Source organism: Erpetoichthys calabaricus, chromosome 7 (genome assembly GCF_900747795.2).
Source record: "Erpetoichthys calabaricus chromosome 7, fErpCal1.3, whole genome shotgun sequence".
NCBI classification, from domain to species: domain Eukaryota; kingdom Metazoa; phylum Chordata; class Cladistia; order Polypteriformes; family Polypteridae; genus Erpetoichthys; species Erpetoichthys calabaricus.
In genome coordinates, this window is record NC_041400.2 from 39586887 (window position 1) to 39605737 (window position 18851).

The 18851-nt window shown below is 37.1% G+C and overlaps 1 protein-coding gene across 1 annotated transcript in view; it reads left to right on the forward strand.

Moving 5' to 3' along the window:
- Positions 1-18851, forward strand: part of npr2 (natriuretic peptide receptor 2) — a 200743-nt gene that overhangs the window by 164585 nt on the left and 17307 nt on the right. Inside the window, exons 15-19 of the mRNA XM_028804819.2 lie at positions 1603-1771; positions 7823-7969; positions 15189-15312; positions 18418-18486; positions 18585-18759. Coding sequence (XP_028660652.1) covers positions 1603-1771; positions 7823-7969; positions 15189-15312; positions 18418-18486; positions 18585-18759 — 684 coding nt within the window. The remainder of the gene's footprint in view (positions 1-1602; positions 1772-7822; positions 7970-15188; positions 15313-18417; positions 18487-18584; positions 18760-18851) is intronic.

Below are 18851 nucleotides of genomic sequence, written 5' to 3' on the forward strand. Positions count from 1 at the left end.
GCCCTGTGTTGGCTGGGATTGGCTCCAGCAGACCCCCGTAACCCTGTGTTCGGATTCAGCAGGTTGGAAAATGGATGGATGGATGGATGACATTTCTTTTACCAAATCCCAATCAGAAATCAGAAAACATCATCAAGAAACCTAAAGCAGGAAGTCTGTATTTCACAAAATCAAAATGAGCACAAAGCAAAGCAAACTACTGCAATATGTAAAGTAATTCTATCCAATTTCAGATAATTAGGAAGTGCATGACCATTTCATACCCTCTTTTCAGTGACATCACAGGTCATGACCTCTGGAATAGCAGCATGACTAGCAGCCATACACAAGCTAATGCTGCATTTGTGTGCTCTTGGACTATTCAGAGCACAGACTTGTGACCTTTCACCTTCTCTGCCACTCATAAAAACAAACCAATGATGTGCTCTTTTTTGTGAGGGCCATTCTGTGTTCCAAATAGCCATTCCCTCTTCTGCTCCAGATCTCCAGAAGAAGTTGTCTCTCCTTCACTATCATTAGTAACATGGCCCACACACTGTTGAAATGCATATTTTGGTTAGCTAAGAAGCCCACCCAAATAGTTCTGTCCCAACTGGTTTGAAGTGCCCAAATGCATAGGCAGAACTAAAATTAAATAACTGCTTCTACAAGGCATTCTTCAGTAAAGCAAAAGGGACGTCCCAGTGTATTGTAACTCATTAAATGGTAGAGCAAAACCTGGGAGTAACGATCCTCCTTACATCCAGTTTTCATGGGAGAGTCTCCCCCTTAGGTCAGCGCAGGGGATGTGTGATAAAGGGTGCATTCTTTCTGCTGGAATGAAGTCTTCCCTTGGAGTTTTAAGTTTAGGATCAGTGGTGAGTCATCAGATTTCAGGGAAGAATTTCAGAGCTGACAAGAGCCATGCTTGATACTTTAGTGGGTAAGCAGATAAACTACTCCACTAGGCAGACAGGGGCATATACATTTATTTTGGACCACAGCGGGTTTTAGATATTTCCTTTTCTTCTATGTTTTTTCCCTTGCATTTGTAGAGAAGAATAAAATATGCAGCCTTTTCATACAGTGGGCTTTTGATGGCTTGTGCAGGCCTTATATCTTGTCTCAGCACAAGAATTTAAGCTGCCTGAACAACAAAGGTTTATACGCGTTGAAAGAAATGAATTGTAGCACAGTTGTGTATTTTTTGATTCTGGAGATGACTTTCAATATATTCTGCTGTTTAAAAAAAGTGTATATAAAAACATAAATGACATAATGAGTTAATTATTCATTACAGAACATTCTGTGAAACATTTGAGTATTTTGTCTCTATATTACACAATATTCTAATGTCTTTTAGATATTTTACATTAAATCAAACAGATTAAATTTATGGCAAGCCAAGTTAACATTCACAATAATTGCGACAAAATGAATCCAGTTTCATGCATTTTTCCTCCGGTTTATCTGTGAAGTTTTAAATACCATTCAGTACAAAACTTGGCAGGATGACTCATATCCCTGCAACAGAGGCAAAGAGCAGCAGATTTGAATGCTTTCAATAATACACCCTTGTAGGTACAAAAAGTGACAAGAAAACTCTGTTTTATCCATTTTCAGAGATCGTTCAAAAAGTCAGGAATGGGCAGAAGCCTTATTTTCGACCAACCATCGACATTAATTTGCATAGTGAAGAGCTGGCTCTATTAATGGAGAGATGCTGGGCTGAGGAGCCAGCAGAACGTCCAGATTTCAGTCAAATTAAAATATTCATCAGGAAATTTAACAAGTAAGTGGGAGTTATTAATGTGCTGTTTTACAATAATATGCTGTTTTACATTGTACAGTGAAAAAAAGGCATAGTCTACGGTTAAAGAGTATTTCTGATGTAGGGTTAATCTTAAAGAAAACTGCCAATAAATATGAAACAGGTGGCCTAGGATATGCTTCTTCAGTCAAAGTGCACAGATGAAACCTGGGAACGTGGCATGGGACATATGCAAAAATATACACTTTCTGACAATGAGACCTTGAGAGGTGGCCTCAGTGCAATAACAAGTGATCATGTATGAAAGGAGAGCTGGATATATAACACCAAGTCTGGTTTTAACTGTTAAATGTTACAGGATTCCAGCACAGCTTTAACAGGGTGGCAATTTTGCAAGAGTCCCCTAGGATGGAAGCCAATCAGAAGTCAGCCCTAGATCATGTGATTTAAGTCTTGCTCTGGGTCTGCCCCACCTATTAATTTCCCAGATGAGTGCTGTACATTTGGAACTTGCACCAATGGACAAGAAGGTCATTTTAAAGAAACGCTACATCCAAAAGTGATATTATTTTTATATTTTAATTACCTAATGTATTTTAAGGAAATACATTAAATTTTAAAGAAAAAAAACTTTTAATGCAGAACAGAGATTAAACAGTTTTTGATATGTCTATAGTAACCAACAAAAATCTTGTATTGCATAACCTACATTTGAAGTCATCCAATCATATGCTCATAATGCCTAAAACACATATATTTTTACTATAAGTCTCATGAACTAAAACAGAATGAGCTCAAATGCGAATGAGCATTTGAATTGTAGACTCACATCCTATTGTTACATTTATATTTATATCCTCAAATTGGAGTACCTTGTAATTATTTAGTGACAGTCTGTGAAACAGTACATTGGAAATGCACAAGTCCAAGGCATAGTCTCTTCCTGATAATGGTTTCACTTGTTTTTCTGCAACTTGTAATCTTTAATTACACACTTCTTTTAGCAAACTTTGCACAGTTGATATCACGTAAAAATGCTACATTTCTCCAATGAATAAGCTATTACTGGGCTGAGCTCAGGACCAATGAATGAGGGGGGATGCAGGTGTTCATTTTAAATGCTTAAGGCATCAGAGTGCTTTTCTTTTAATTTCACAAAAGTGTTTCCTGGTAGTGAATTATTTAGCAATATATTAGTCTGCTGGGAATTCTGTGTTTGGCAAAACTTAAACTCTCGGCTTCATGGAGTTCAAATGTAGGCTATAGAAGACTTCAGCAGTAAAGGTGACTATGAGGAGCTCTGGCAATAATACCAGTTCTAGAACCTGTTATTGGACACCAATGACAAGGGAACCAGAATGATAAAAAACAGACTTTCCATGCAACGTTAGTAGTGGGTGTGAAGTCATTTTTGATGGAGAGAAACTCATGGACCAATAGCATAATAGCTTACGGTAGTGAAGGACAGGATGTGGGAGGCATTTGAAAAGTTCTTTTAGGCAGCCTCTAATTGGTCCTTGCAAAGCTCAGGAGATACTGACCTAAACTGTGGACAATGTCCACAGATGCAGGGAACACTTTAATGAGCTCATGAACAGGGGGGGAAGCATCCTCATGAGAGTAGTACCAGTAGCATATGTTGAAACTGGATCAATTATTTTGGCCCACGTCACTGCATTGTTATGAAGCTCTATAATGACAATGCTGAAATGTTGGATGAGATCAAAAAGATGGATATTTTTAGGGTGTTTTGGTTAACATGTTATCTTAGTCTTGCTTGGAAAATTCAGGTATTATGTCTGGATTGGCCAGCTAGAGTCATACCAATTATTTCCAAAACCACCACAAAAACAACACTTAACGGCCCAGGAAAAGCCCATACCAGACAATAGTGATGCCAACAATAGTTTGGTGTTGCATACAGATACTTATTACTGATGAATACTGCATTGTGACTTACATCCAGGCCAAGGAGCCATGTTTTTGCATAACTAGATGCATCATGAGAGTTTATTACCTGTCTTGTATAAACAATTTTTGGAAAACTAGAGGAGGCTTATGACTGTGCTCCCCAGAGTATTTTACTAGACAATAATCAAGAGTATGGGATTCTAGGCCTGCTGTTCAAACGGCATTCGGTTCATGAGCATATGAAGTTATAACTGTGCTCACATTCTTCCCTTTATGATGAGTGCAGGAAAAAGGTGCATCCTACCTCCCATCCTGTCTGATTTTTTATGAAAAGAGTATCAAGATAAAACAAGGGGTAGAGAGTATCTTACAGTGTTGTTCTTTTGGCCTTATCTGGCTGTGATATGTGGAATGCATTTGTGTGGATTTCATCTACTGTAAATGCGAAGTGGTTTGGAAAATCAGCACTTCCAAATCAAAGGCAATTATTCATTCCAAAAAATACTAGCACTCAGCTAAATGTGTGTGGTCAGCTGGACCTTGCAGTCGAGGACTACAAAGATCTTGGGGGCTAGTTTACAAATGAGGCAGGGGAGGATTATGAAGTCGACCATCAGATTAAGTGCATCAGTAGTATAATTGCTTATGCTGTTCAGGTAGAGGAAGCACAAGCTTTGTCATTAAACAGAGATCTCGATTTATGAGGTGATCTGCACATCCCACATCCAAAAGAAATCCAGCCTTCTTCTAGGATGTTCCAGGATTAGAGTGCTTATCCTTCATCACAGAGTAAGGAGCTGAAGAATCATGGATTACGTTGGAGTAGAGCAGCCATAGCTGCTCAGTACTTCGAAATGACAGTTGCGTTTGTTTGAGCATAGAAATAAGATATCTCTTGGACAACTCAAGAAAGGTGTACAGTAGGAAGAGCCACAAATGGGCATCAGGCACTCTGGTCTGAAATTTAGCCAAGGGAACACTTAGGAATTCCTCAAGAGTAACTACTGACATGACTGGAAATACATGAAGATGTAGCTGGGGATAGTGAAGTCTGGTCAGGTCTGTTCAGCCTGTCAACACCCTGACACGTACCAGGAAAAGCAGTAAGACCGTGACATTAATTAATTTTGACATATTTAAGAAGCCACTGAAACTATTTAAAATGAAAGGACTTTAAAATTGCAACAATCATAACATATTTGAGAAAAATGAAAACCATTCACACTGGATATTTCATGTATCATTATATAATTACTAAATCATTTTTTTGGCATTGACTGATTGTTCTAGCTGAAATCATAATAATATGATAGGCGCTATATACAACGTAAACAGTGTTAATGTTGATTCTCCTACCACATACCATCTCATTGCAATCACCTATTTTTGTGATTTCCTCACATATTATAAATATTCTGTGGCCACAAGGGGACTCCACTGAGCCCCAAACCTCAGACACAATATCGCATAACACAATTCACACGTAACACTACATTTTTATTTTTCACCAACAATTTTTTAAGACAAACACCAGCCAAATACTCCAAACAAACAGATTTTATTCCAGCTTCCACCTCCAGTTGAGTGCCATCAGCTGCCTCCTGACTCTGGCTGCCCTATGTGAGGTGGTGGGCTCCTTTTAAGCTGGACCTGGGAATGCTTGCAGTGCCACAGCATGTCCTCTTGGAAGCACTTCTGGGTCATATGGAAACCAGGGAGGTCCTTCCCCGACGGCCCCCTCTAACAGCACCCAGGGACCCAGACAGGATTTCACTTCCAGCCTCCAAATTCCATAAACCCCTGCAGGTGTACAAACTGACCACTGCCACCTGTTGTATGGGGGATAGAACTGCTCCTCGCCTCCATTAGTCCATCATTTATTTGATGCTGGCCAGACAAGGAGCAGATTCGTCATCCAGCTAACATGCTCGTTTCTCCTTCCACTCTGGCCTCCCATCTGGGCAAGAAATTATTCTCCACCTTGGCCAGGATGCCTGTCCTTCCTCTTGGGCAGTTACAATATAAAGTACATATACAGTACAGTAATTGTAACTGGAACACCTGTGGTGATCTAAAAGTAGTGAACCTGCTACTGGGAATGCTGCTCAGATATACCAAGTGCTGTTATTTCATTTGCAAAGAGCCACTCTAAAGAGCCTCATTATGTTAAAAATAATTGGCCAATCTGAAAGCATTTGGTTCCAGGGCAGAAACATGTGGCACATAAACCACTTGTCCACCCAACAAAGATATTTCTACTTCTTCTTCGACAGATCAAAAATATTTTGTGAAAGTGATGAACAAGAAAGTTGAAGGATAACGATATCTGAGACAGATGTTACCGTGAGTAACTGACAGCAAGATTGACGAAGGCTATTATGTCCGTTCACAAGTCAGACACATCATCAATGACAAGGGGTTTAAATATCTGCTAGTGGGGCTGGAAGACAGCATTCAAGGATGTTTTGAGAATTTTCTTGGCAGCTACAGAGCAGCAAATTGTGTCCAACAAGCATACAAGACCATGAAGTGCGACATGTCCTTAAAGTTTAATTTTCTGCTAATTCCCTGCTAATCTTGGCACAGTCAGTGTAAAACATGAAAGGTTTCACCAGGACATTGCAATGATTGTAAAACGATATCAGTGCAAGTGGAATTCATCAGTGTTTGCTTACTATTGTTGTACACATAAACAAGAAGCATCAGAGGCTGAGTACAAACGTAATTCAGCAGCAAAACATTTTTAGCTCAAGAGAACTAGTGCAATGTGTCAGCATCATTAAGTGATTAAACACACTAAATTCAATAAATGTTGATTTCATGATTTCTCCAAATTCCTGTGTGATATGCCCATAAAACATGATATCTGAGATCAACTTCAAACTGTTTCTCATAATCATCAAACATTTTTCAGGAAGTAAAATATTTGCTAAAAAAAGTTGTTGTCCGGTGTAATTGTTGGTACTGTGGCAACACAATTATTGACTCAGTGCTTAGACCCTGGTTCCGTATGTTTTTTTTGGAGCACCTTACAATCCTGAACACTTTGCAGGTAGGTTACCCAACCTTCAGTAATTTAAAAGGGAGAGAAAAGCCAAGCAGAGAGGATCTAGCTTCCCCATAAAAAAAACATACACCATTTAAACAGGCTAAAAATATGAGGGGACCTTGGAACAAACAATTCCCCAAAAATGAGTGGAGATAGCCTGAGCATCTCTGGGCACCTATAGGACCAGAAACAAACAGCTCAAATCTTCGAGATGTGGGAAGCATGTCTTTCCGTAAACTTAACCAGATAATCTACAGCAAATAAACTCAGCCAGTTGAGATTACTCTCACACCCCAGAGACGTACAGTTTAGACTGACTGGAAAATTTAAAAAGGCCTTGTGTGAGTGACCCTTGGTGTGTGTGTGTGTGTGTGTGTGTGTGTGTGAGTAACAGACTGGTGTACTGTCCAAACCTCACTTCTGTCTTACATCTGATGGAGTCTTTCCTTCAATTGCACTATTAAAAAAAGGCTAATAAAACAGATGGGTGGATGATGAGTGAGTGCGAGTGTGTGTTCCCTGTGCTCGACTAACATTCTGACCAGAGTTGGCTCCTGAATTATGTCCAAACTTATGCTCACACTGCTCTGTATAAAATTAATTGAGAAAAAGGATGGATGGATGGATTATAATTTTTTCAAAATTTTTTTTCAACACTCTAATTATAAGTAATCATCATCAGTGTTTTAGAAAAGTTGCATTTCTATAGTTTTTAATGACTATTAGAAATTCCACTTATAAATAAGAGTGTCCTCTTTCACATCACATATCCCTGCAATATCAGATTCCAAAGTGCTTCGTTAAACTAAACACTATTATAAATAAAGAATCAAATTCAAAATGCTGCTGTTTTACAGCATCTTCTGTGCCTGAACATCTAATAAAATAGACAAAACCAGAGGAGCACCATACATTGCCAGGTTGGCCACCTGCCTGGAAAGCAAGGTCTGATATCGAATCTGAGAAGGGCAGGCTGTAGTTTTTTGGGTAATTCCTTATATTAAAAGAAAAATAACCAGATCTTGTGTTAATTAAATAAAATATGCTTCTGATCTTTAGAATATTATTTTGTTTTCAGGACTGTCAACATATTTGTATGCTTTATATTGCAGGGAGGGTTCCACAAGCATTCTGGACAACCTCCTGTCACGAATGGAGCAGTATGCAAACAATCTAGAGAAGCTGGTAGAAGAGCGAACACATGCTTATTTGGAAGAAAAAAGAAAGGCAGAGAACCTGCTCTACCAAATCCTGCCTCAGTGAGGAATTTTTAACTTTCATTTATATTAGTCCATCCATCCATTTTCAGAAATTGTATTAGAAGGCTCCACAGAACAGATCTACCATGACCACAAGAAATGATGTGTACACTTTTGTGTGATAACTGTTTCTATTTAAGCTTTATATCTCTTGTATTGAAGACCTTGAAGACGCAGGAGAAACCAAAAACAGAATTTCTGAGAAAATATCTGTATATTTTATTGAAGAAAATCTGTTCATGCATTTATGATGAGGTATAAATAGAATGTGTGTATCATGCCACAGACTAATGGTCTGAGGTGTTCACAAAAAGAAACACAAAAGAATTATTAGTTTTTCATTAAAGAATGTAATGGCCATTAAATTCTCTATATAGCAAGCCAAAATAACAATTAGAGATATCGCAAAATACATTTCCTGATATTTGAAAATGTATTTAAGATGTTTTAAAATTAATTACAGATAATTGTCTATTTCAATATACTGTATCTCAATTACAAGTTGCCTGAAGAAGGGGCCTGAGCTAACCTCGAAAGTCTGCATATTGTAATCTGTTCAGTTAGCCAATAAAAGGTGTCATTTTGCTTGAGTTCTCATAATATACTGCATCTTAAATGCATTTTAAGATAACTCAAATATAAAATATCATAAAAACGAATACACTGTTTATTTCAAGACATCTGAAATGCATATCAGTATTTCTCAAATGCAATCAAGACTTCTTGAAGTAAGTTCCTGTGCATTTTGAGATATTTCAAATACATTTCAAGATATCTTAAAATACAGCTGTATATGGCAAGCCACATTTAGAGATATCTGTGAATTTCCCTTTGGGATTAATAAAGTATCTATCTATCTATCTATCTATCTATCTATCTATCTATCTATCTATCTATCTATCTATCTATCTATCTATCTATCTATCTATCTATCTATCTATCTATCTATCTATCTATCTATCTATCTATCTATCTATCTATCTATCTATCTATCTCAAAATGAATTTCAGATATCCTTGAGATATTTCAAATGCATTTTCAGATACCTTCAAATGGATTTTGAGATATCTCTAAATGTTAATTCAGCATGCCATAATATTGCAAGTCCATTTCAAATGATCTTAAATACATTTTCAAATATCTTAAACTAACTTCCTGTGCATTTCAAAATGCACTATTAATATGCACTTTGTTAAATTTGCCTTGCAATATCATGCTTATTTCAAGATATCTCAAAACTAGTTCCTTTTCATTTCAAGATATCTTAAACTAGTCATGACATTTTATTGAAACAATAGGAGATTTGACAGGAAGTGATTTTGAGATATCTTGAAATGCATAGGAAGTTATTTTAAGATATCTGGAAATATAGTTTAGATATCTCAAACTGCCTAACAGGCATATTTTAATATACCTCAAAATGCTCAGAAAGTTATTTCAGTATCTCTTGAAATGCATTTCAGATATCTCAAAATATACAGTCAATCTCATTTCAGAATATCAGGAAATCTATTTGACATATTTCAAAATACATCAATTTCAATATATCTAAAATGTATTTACAGATATCTTAACATGCACATTGCAGAAATCTTTAAATGTTAATTCAGCTTGCATCAGGAAATCCCATTGAATGAACAGGACATTTTCCAAAGAGTGACTTTGAGATATCTCGTAATGTATTGCAGATGTCGTAAAATCTAAAGGAACATATTTCAAGATCTTTTCAAGCAAGTTTCCGATACCTTAAGAAGTACACAGCACTTTAAGATGTCTGAAATTAATTTCAGGATATCCTTAGATGTTAATTTGGCTTGCCGTAAGTTTAGAACAAGTCTTTAGTGCAGAGTTCTACACAGGATTTTTCAAATAAAATAGGATGCATATGCATCCTACTTCTAAAAAATCCTCAACTGGAGCACACTAGAAAGTAAATATTTAACTGCATGTCAAGTGATTACATACACTGTATTTTCCCATGATTCCCTCAAGGATAATAGTAATAAATAGACCTCATGTCCACAAATAAGTATTTTTTTTTAATATGTCACTAACTTCACTATAATCTCTAACCATGCCATCGGACCTGGGAGTGTTTGTAAATATGCAATAGTATTATGATGGCTCTTGTGCTGTACATCAGCAACACAGACTGTATACAGTTTTTCAGCAACATGGCCGTTGAGTTCAGTAGTTATGAATACCTACACAAGTTCTATATGGCTAAGGTAATCATATTATAACAAACCCTTTCCCTCTAGGTTGTTCCCTATTAATTGTATATTTTAACCAAAATTGTTTTCTGTTTCCTTTGTTGCAATTTACTTCTGCACTAAGCACTACTTTATAGGTTTCCATGGTTTTGTTTTATTTTGGTACACGACAAGTCATTATTAAGTTTATTCGGTTTTTATTTAAGTACCAGTAACGGCGCACTGCATGATAACATGCAGTGAATACACTTGACTTTCTTTCTCTGTACATTTACCATTCGTATGCTCAGAGGTTGATGTGCTTGCTTCTTCCTAAGCAGCTCTTCTTTTCTCCACCCTAGCGGGCCGTTTCTTCTCTTCTCTGGTCGGCTTCTTTTCATGTTAAAACTGATTAAGTCAGTGTTTGTGTTGCAATTACTTAGTACGTTTTCTTTAATTTTTCACTTAAGCTGGCACTCAAGTCTTCAATCTGCTTCAAGAGTGATTTAAAATATGAAGAGGTAGGGTAAGGACGGCAAAGGTGGTAGGGAATGAGAATGGAGGCTGTACACATGTGCCACACGGCCGCCCTGCTGCCCGCTGCAGAGAGTTGATTCCACAATAAAATAAAATAAAAATAAAAAGAGTAATAATTCCAAAACTCTTCATTTTTAATATAAAGCTGTAGTGCAGAGTTTCAATGTACCACATTTCAGGCTACAGGTTATTTGATTTTTGACCTTGACCTTCCTGGGTTGACTTTGACCCTGGAGGTCAATAATCACCCCAAAAGCAGATAGTAGACATCACGTAATAATAATAATTCTTTCCATTTATATAGCGCTTTTCTCACTACTCAAAGTGCTTAGCATTTGCAGGTTAAGGGCCTTGCTCAAGGGCCCAACAGAGCAGAGTCCCTTTTAGCATTTTACGGGATTCGAACTGACAACCTTCCGATTGCCAGTGCAGATCCCTAGCCTTAGTGCCATCACTCCACCTATATATATATATACATGTAGTATATGTATACCATATTTCAGGTCAATCGGTCAAACGGTTTGTGAGCTACAGGTGATTTAAAACCCTGGACAGATAAACGGACAGCCATGGTAGCGTATTATATAAGAAGATTAACTGGCTTGCTAGTTTCCTGGTAAAACCCAACGCTAAGATGCATATGAATGATCCTGAATCCGAGACCATCACGTAAACGAAGATGAGGAATTTGCTCAGTTACTGATCAGCCATCTTACTGATTTAGCCTTACAGGGACGTGAACCAGAAGCAGCGTGTAGGCAGCACATCTGATAAATTCGGGATTGTTTAACTAATATAAAAAGTACTTTAATGGCTGATGTATTGTCTGCTTGCCATTGCCTTGAAGAGTCCAAACAGTTGCAATTGCTAAATTTGAGTGAATCATTAAAACAAATCTGCCATTACTCAATGCAAGCCATGCATAAATTTGAGGCTGAGGCTGTAGCCTTGTGTCTCATTTCAACCCCTGAGGATTTTTTTTATTTTTTATTTTTTAAAGGTTGTTTCAGTAACCAGAGGAATGAATGTTAGACCAGAGTGTTATTATACACATGCGTTTTTTCTGCCAGAGGGTAGTCTGAGATAGAAACAGGAAAGTGTTCAAACTGCAACATGTGTGAAAAATTAGATTTACGCACCAAAGAATGAAGTTTAATGGCGCCTTGCATCACTGCAGCAGAAATCTGAAGCTCTTTAGATGAAAGGGAGCTGAGTTGACTCCATCCAAAACAGAGAGAGAGAGAGGCAGATTTCAGATTTATAAATCACTAAAGCTGAGCTTTCTAATTGTGGTGCAGAATGTTCTGCTGGCTCTATTGAATGTGTAGTTTAAGTTCTTTTATAACTGAATCCATTAAAGCAAAATCTGGCCCAATTTGAGAAAGTGCTGTGAACTTTATCGAGATAACTAGACAATCGGTATATTCATAATTAATACATTATTAATAATAATAAATGCTCAGCCACCCATTTGTGAGCCACTGTGATCCCCACACCCTTTGCTTCAATAAACGTTTACTTTACGAAGTTAGTAACTACTACTGAATATGATGCAAGTTAATAACAAGCTACACATAGCCTCTGATACAGGGTCAATTTAGAATCCCTAGGCTACCAAATCTGCAAGGAAACCAAAGTACCTGGAGAAAACTCCCAGGGAAAATGAAAGACATTGATTTGGTTAGGAAATTAACCTGTGTAGAGCTGGGAGACACGGGTGCTAATTAATAGCCACATCTCTCATAAAACAACAAGCATACTTCATTTTACTTAGTAGTTTTCTATAGTCAACAACACATTGAGGTGCTACACAAGTTCTATATGGCAATCCAGCAGTTTGCATATGTTTTAGGGTTAAAATTATGGGCTTAGAAATAAAGACAGAGATGGAAAACCTAGGTAAAATGTTGTAGTTTCAACACCAATGTTCTTGTCACTAGGCCTCAAGGTGCTCTTAATGTATTAAACTTCTCATCCACTGCTAACATGAAATAACAAAATGGATGGATGGTTGTGTGTCTCTGAAATGTGTGCCAAAACAAAATCTTTTCTTTTTGTTTGCTTAAGTTCCTTTTACTGCCCTGGTAATTTATTTTTCCACATGCTTCCATTTTAGCTTCTTCTACTTGATACAGCACAGTAATTGCAGGTGTCCATTGCAGCAAAAGAAACACTGAAAGCCTGAAGTATTGTAATTACAGCAGAATCATAGAAAACATCAACACAGATAAAAATGTGAATCAAAGGAATGCAGTTAAAGAAAGAATAGCAGTATACTGAAGATCCTTTGTGTGTCTTCCCTTAAAAGTGCTGCTTAAATTGGTTCCAGAGGTTTCCTGAAGAAGCAAATCAGACTGAACAGGCGCAGTCAGAAATTCAAACACTTTTTGCCAGTTACGAGAACAGTTACAGTAGTTATAATGACAAGAAGTATGCAATGAATTGATACTGTACATATTAAAACATCTAAAATAATGAAAATAGGGAAGTAAACTCATATCTGTCAGAAGGCCATTGACAGAATGGATGGAAAGAGCAGTGAAGTCAAACAGGGCAATGTATTCAGAAAACCCAGACACTTGTGACATGGCTGCTCGTGGACTTTTATTGTTCTGCAAATTCAGACATTTACACATCTCCAAAATATGTAAACATTGCTGCTGCCCCACTGGGCCTCCTTTAACCGTTGTGTCTTTATTACTCAGCTGGTGTGGCTTGTCCTTTTTCCAAATGCACACTTTCTCACAAATGATTATTTCTTCAAGGTAACTTTCCTTTTGACTCTAGACTGAATTACATTTAATCTTCATTTTGTTTTGTGTATTATTTTATGTATGTACATATTTGGTTTTGATTCTTCCTTCATATTATTCATTCATTATTCTTTTTACATCCCTATTTTGTGTCAGGATTCTATCAGGAGATTAGCCAGTTCATATGAGATGTCCCAGCCGTGGACATTTTGTTTATGGTGATAGCATCTATTGCTACTATCTGACGGCTGACGTTGGTATTTACGATGTCAGGGTGGTATGCTCAACGTTCAAAATTTTCCAAAGAACAGTCAAACAAGTGGGTCTCAGTAACAAAAGTCCAAATGACCAAAACATCACAATAACCACCTTAAATCAGTGTCCAAAAAGAAAACCAATGAGTGTTTCCTTGAAAATGTATAGTTTGTGTGCTAAACAGAACATGCCTCCATCTTAAATAGATGCAATACTTACACACCACGTGCCATCTAAATCATATAACCAGCAACTGTACCTTCTCAGAATGAAAAAATGAGAATTTTATTGAGGAGGATCAGGACACAAAAAATAGCTAAAATAATCAAGCCAAATTCATAACCAAAAGACTAACCAAACTGTCATCAAGAGTTATATACAAAATATCCGAAAAATCAAAGATCTAAATACCGTAAGCACATTCCTTAACCAGGAGAAGGTTTTCTCACAAGCATCACACAGCAACACCATTTTTGTCCAGTCTCAGATACCACAAAGTGTATGGAGCTGACCTTTACACCCTTGACCCCTAATGACATGCACAGCATGACCCTGGATGTCTCCCATAGCAACCACCACAACAAAAGTGCACAAAATGGCAGCATCTAACATCAAAGAAAAATGATAAATATTTTGTACTTTTTTCAAATCTCCATAAAATAAAAAATTAATGGTCATTTTTTGATTCCTCAATGTTCAGAACCCATAACTAGATTAATATATTGTAAAAGAGATTAAAAAAAAGAAATAAAACATAAATCAGAACTGCAACAGATCCCTTAGCCAGAAACAATATGGCAGTGGCCAAAAAATTAACAAGCACAAAACAGTGGTGACTATGAGCATAAAGGAACACAAAATGACACCACAATAACTTCACAAGCTTAACATTAAAATGACTGAATAATTAAAATACAAAACAATTTTTTCATGAAGATAATTTAACTTTTGTTTACAGCATTCCAATACCAACACTGTACCCTCTGTTTCACTCCAGACTGCAGGCACCCATCAGCCAGCAAGTCTTGAGCTTTCATGCCAGACTTCCATGGCTTCTGTCCTCCAGCAGGCAATCTGCTCCCATTTGTTTGACTCAGTTCCACACGTTGCCTGGAGGTCTTGTGGCCTCAAACCTTATAACTGTTGCATTTCCCTCTCTCTCTCACTCAGATTATGGCACCCCCTCTAAGGTTTCAGGTTTATGGAATCAAGCCTATAGACGAGAGCTGTTGGTTACAGCAACAATCATATGATCAGGTTGGCACGTAAAGAATTGTTCATTTAGCCAGTACAGGGGTTTACATTTGTGCATATATCTTCCTTCTCTGTCACTGCCATAGCCATTGGTATACCTCATCCCAACTAATAGATAGATAGATAGATAGATAAACTGTTTGGCACCTACAATGTACAGTATGTTATGTAAAGCGTCTCTAAAGGTGTGAATGCTTACCATGCTTTTGTAATTCAATTTCTGTGCAGCTCTGTGGCCGAACAGCTAAAGAGAGGTGAAACAGTCCAAGCAGAAGCCTTTGACAGTGTGACCATTTATTTTAGCGACATCGTGGGCTTTACATCATTATCAGCTGAGAGTACGCCTCTACAGGTAGAAATACAAAGAACTTTGTATTACTAAATTTGTTTTGTTGCAATTTTTATTATTACAAAATGCATATTTATTACAATTAACTTAACATTTGAATTATTGTTCTTTTTTGGACAAAAAGGCATTTGAATAAAGCTGTAATATCTTATCAGATTTGTTTTGTGCCATTTCAGTATTGTCATTCCTATGTGACAGTGGACAATCATTTGGCCTTTGAACTCCTAGACATTTATTTTCTCCAGCTGCCATGTTGGCTGTATTTTTTGTCTTCATCTCCTCTGTGGCTATCTGACCATTGCGTATACAGTAGTATCAAATTGACACTGAACTTTGCCATTACAACCACTAGAAGCATATAAACTGACTGAATCCAATGGTCATTTATCTTCAACTTTGTTGGGGATTCTTCCATTACTACATACTACATTTTATGTGTTTTGTAATTGCAGTTTATAATTACAGGTTTAGAGGAATTTACATGCTGATTGTGAAAGATTAAGAAGTCATGTTTCTTTAAATGGAGGATTTTTTGTGGATTCTGGGGCAGTTCCTAAACTAATTGACTGAAGTTAGTCTAGACTGTCCTAGAACACCAACTTCCATGGGCTTCCATGAATGACAGAAATCCAACAATATCAGATGCACCATACATCATACACTCTTATAAGTAAAGGTGTCAAAGTGGTTCTTCAGAGTGAAGCCATAAGGGAACTATTTTTGGTTCCCAAAAGAAACATCCATATGAAGGTTCCATAAAAGACCTTTATTTGTCAGTCCTTGATGATACCCAATCATTTGGACATGTGCTCTTTTTTTCAATAAACATGGCAAACCATTTTCTCTTTTAGACATTTCCGGTCTGGATTTGCCTTGCTAGCAGGTACATCTTGTTCCACTTCACAGTCAAAGTGACTCAGTAAACTACAATACATCCTGGTTAAAAGCATAAAAGAAACTCAGCATATAAATAAATATCAGATTTTCAGATTACAGAAACTGAAGTTTACCAGAAAAGACAGCACAGAAGACTTCCACTATTAAAATCCAAGCTGAACTTTAAAACGTCAAACTCTCAAAAAAACTCCAATAGCTGTCTACAGTGACTCCAGTGAGTAGCAGTTCACGAATCCTATTTAAAACAAATACACTTCATAAATCTATTTTTTTAAGTTTTGATTCCATTAACAAAAAAATGGAACTATTGGCACCCTTCTGGTTAAAAATAAAACTGCTTTGTAGGCTTACTTGAATCAAATATTCTGTTTGAAAGAAAGAGCGTGGGTGGATCCGGATCCCACAACAGTGTGGAGGCAATGAATTAAAGATTTGGAGCTTTTCTTCCTTTACAGTTTTTGAAGCTTTCAGTTAGAAGACATCATAATCTGCCCGGTAGCCAGAGCACTTCTATCTCACACAGAGATGAGCAAGGAGCAGAAAGTGGCATACTGTAACCCCCTAACGAATAATTACACATAAATGAATAACTGAAATAAGTGGAACCATCTAAAAATAATCATAATAATTAATATTATTTGCTGCTAATTATTTTTATTACTAAAACATTATTAATAAATATTAATGACAGTCTTCAGAACTTTTGCTTCACAGCCCCATAGTCTGAGGTTCAAAGCCTGACCAGATCACAATGTTGAGGTAATACATTTCCTCCCACAACCATAAGATGTGTGTGTTTTTTTAAATTATTATACAGTAAGTGGATGAGTGAGTGTGTCCTTTATATAGACAAGTATCCCAATAACCAAAGTATATGTAAAACACCTTATCATATAAAAATTACCTTGTATAGCACATATTACAGGCTCAGTTCAGCCCATAGGAATTCTTGTTAGAAAAAATATGATTTTTATGACATAACAATATGTTTGGAATAATCTAACTAATGAGCCCTGTACTCACTGAGTCAGCACTACTTCACACTGGAGACAGAGTTTTTAAGAATAAAGTTTTATAGTAATATGGAAAACAGAGACAGTTATAAAAATGCACTTCTTGCATAACACAATCAAATGCCACTATATATTTTATGAAGCTAAACTCATAGATACTTGCATATTGGATAGATGGGAAAGTCTGCTCTTTCAAGCAGGCCAACTATTGTCTCCTTGGTCCACAATTAGACGCCTCCTTTGAGGGGTGCCCAGGCTTTATAGGGGTCTGACCAGAAGAGGTAGAGTCAGTTGCCCTCACTGGATGGTTTCTAGGTACTGTGGAGGAAGAAAAAAGAGAAGATAGTTAGTGGCAGCGCCCCCTCTCAGCCTGGTATGGTATCACATAACTGTGAAGACTCATTTTCTTTGTGGCTCCTTATAGTTTTGAAATCCATTCCAGTAGAACTTCTGAAATCAAAGGTAGTTATTTTTGGTTGCACAGATGGCAGGCTAGAGGCCTTCCTTAGTAACACCGTTATGCCCCGCAAGTTCAATTCAGTACACTTTGTTCCACTTCTGGACATTGTAGTGCCACTTAGCAACTTGGAAGAACTGTGACCTCATGTTGGACCTCAATAGCTTCTGTCTCTTTGCAAAAGAGACTTTGAATTTGTTCCCAACTTTATTGGCTACTTTCCACATCATCATCCAGCTTAGAGGTCTTGTGGCTTCATACCAGGTCTACATTTCACCCCTATCCCACTCCTTCTTTCTTTCCCTCTTCGCAACACTATGGTTTCACTGCCAGGGAATCAGTCCTGTATACAGCATCTGTTGACCCTCAGTACACCAGCATGTGAAGTACCTTTATTTCAGTCAGTGTGAGCTTAATTGTTTGTGTACGTTTCCTCTTTCTGCAACTGTTTGAGACTGCTGCGCTGCCTTTACTAAAGGTATAGCCCAACTTGAGATAGATAGATAGATAGATAGATAGATAGATAGATAGATAGATAGATAGATAGATAGATAGATAGATAGATAGATAGATAGATAGATAGATAGATAGATAGATAGATAGATAGATAGATATTGAATTTTCCAGTTGATTCATGCACAAGGAGTGAATTTTAAGAAAGATGTAACATTGCATTTGCTATTAAAATGAGAGTATGCATAAGAGTACATTCCATATTAATACGTGCTTTTCTTTCCTTAGGTTGTGACATTACTAAATGATCTCTACACTTGCTTTGATGCCATCATTGATAATTTTGATGTTTACAAGGTATGTTGTAAGAGTCCAATAAGGTATTGAAGGCCCTGTTTAGATTCATTAGTAAAAACTGACTTTGTCTTTCACTGAACACATTTTTCAACTTTTAGGTGGAAACAATTGGCGACGCATACATGGTTGTTTCTGGACTTCCAGTTAGAAATGGCAAGCTTCATGCCAGAGAAATAGCAAGAATGTCATTAGCATTACTTGAAGCAGTGAAGACCTTCCAGATACAGCACAGAGCCAATGACAAGCTGAGACTGCGGATAGGAATCCACACAGGTAAAAGTGTCCATTTATCTGCATTTTGGCAACACGTTTATGTGAATGGCAGGAAGCAGCCTGGATGGGTTGCACTGCATACTCTCAGAGTA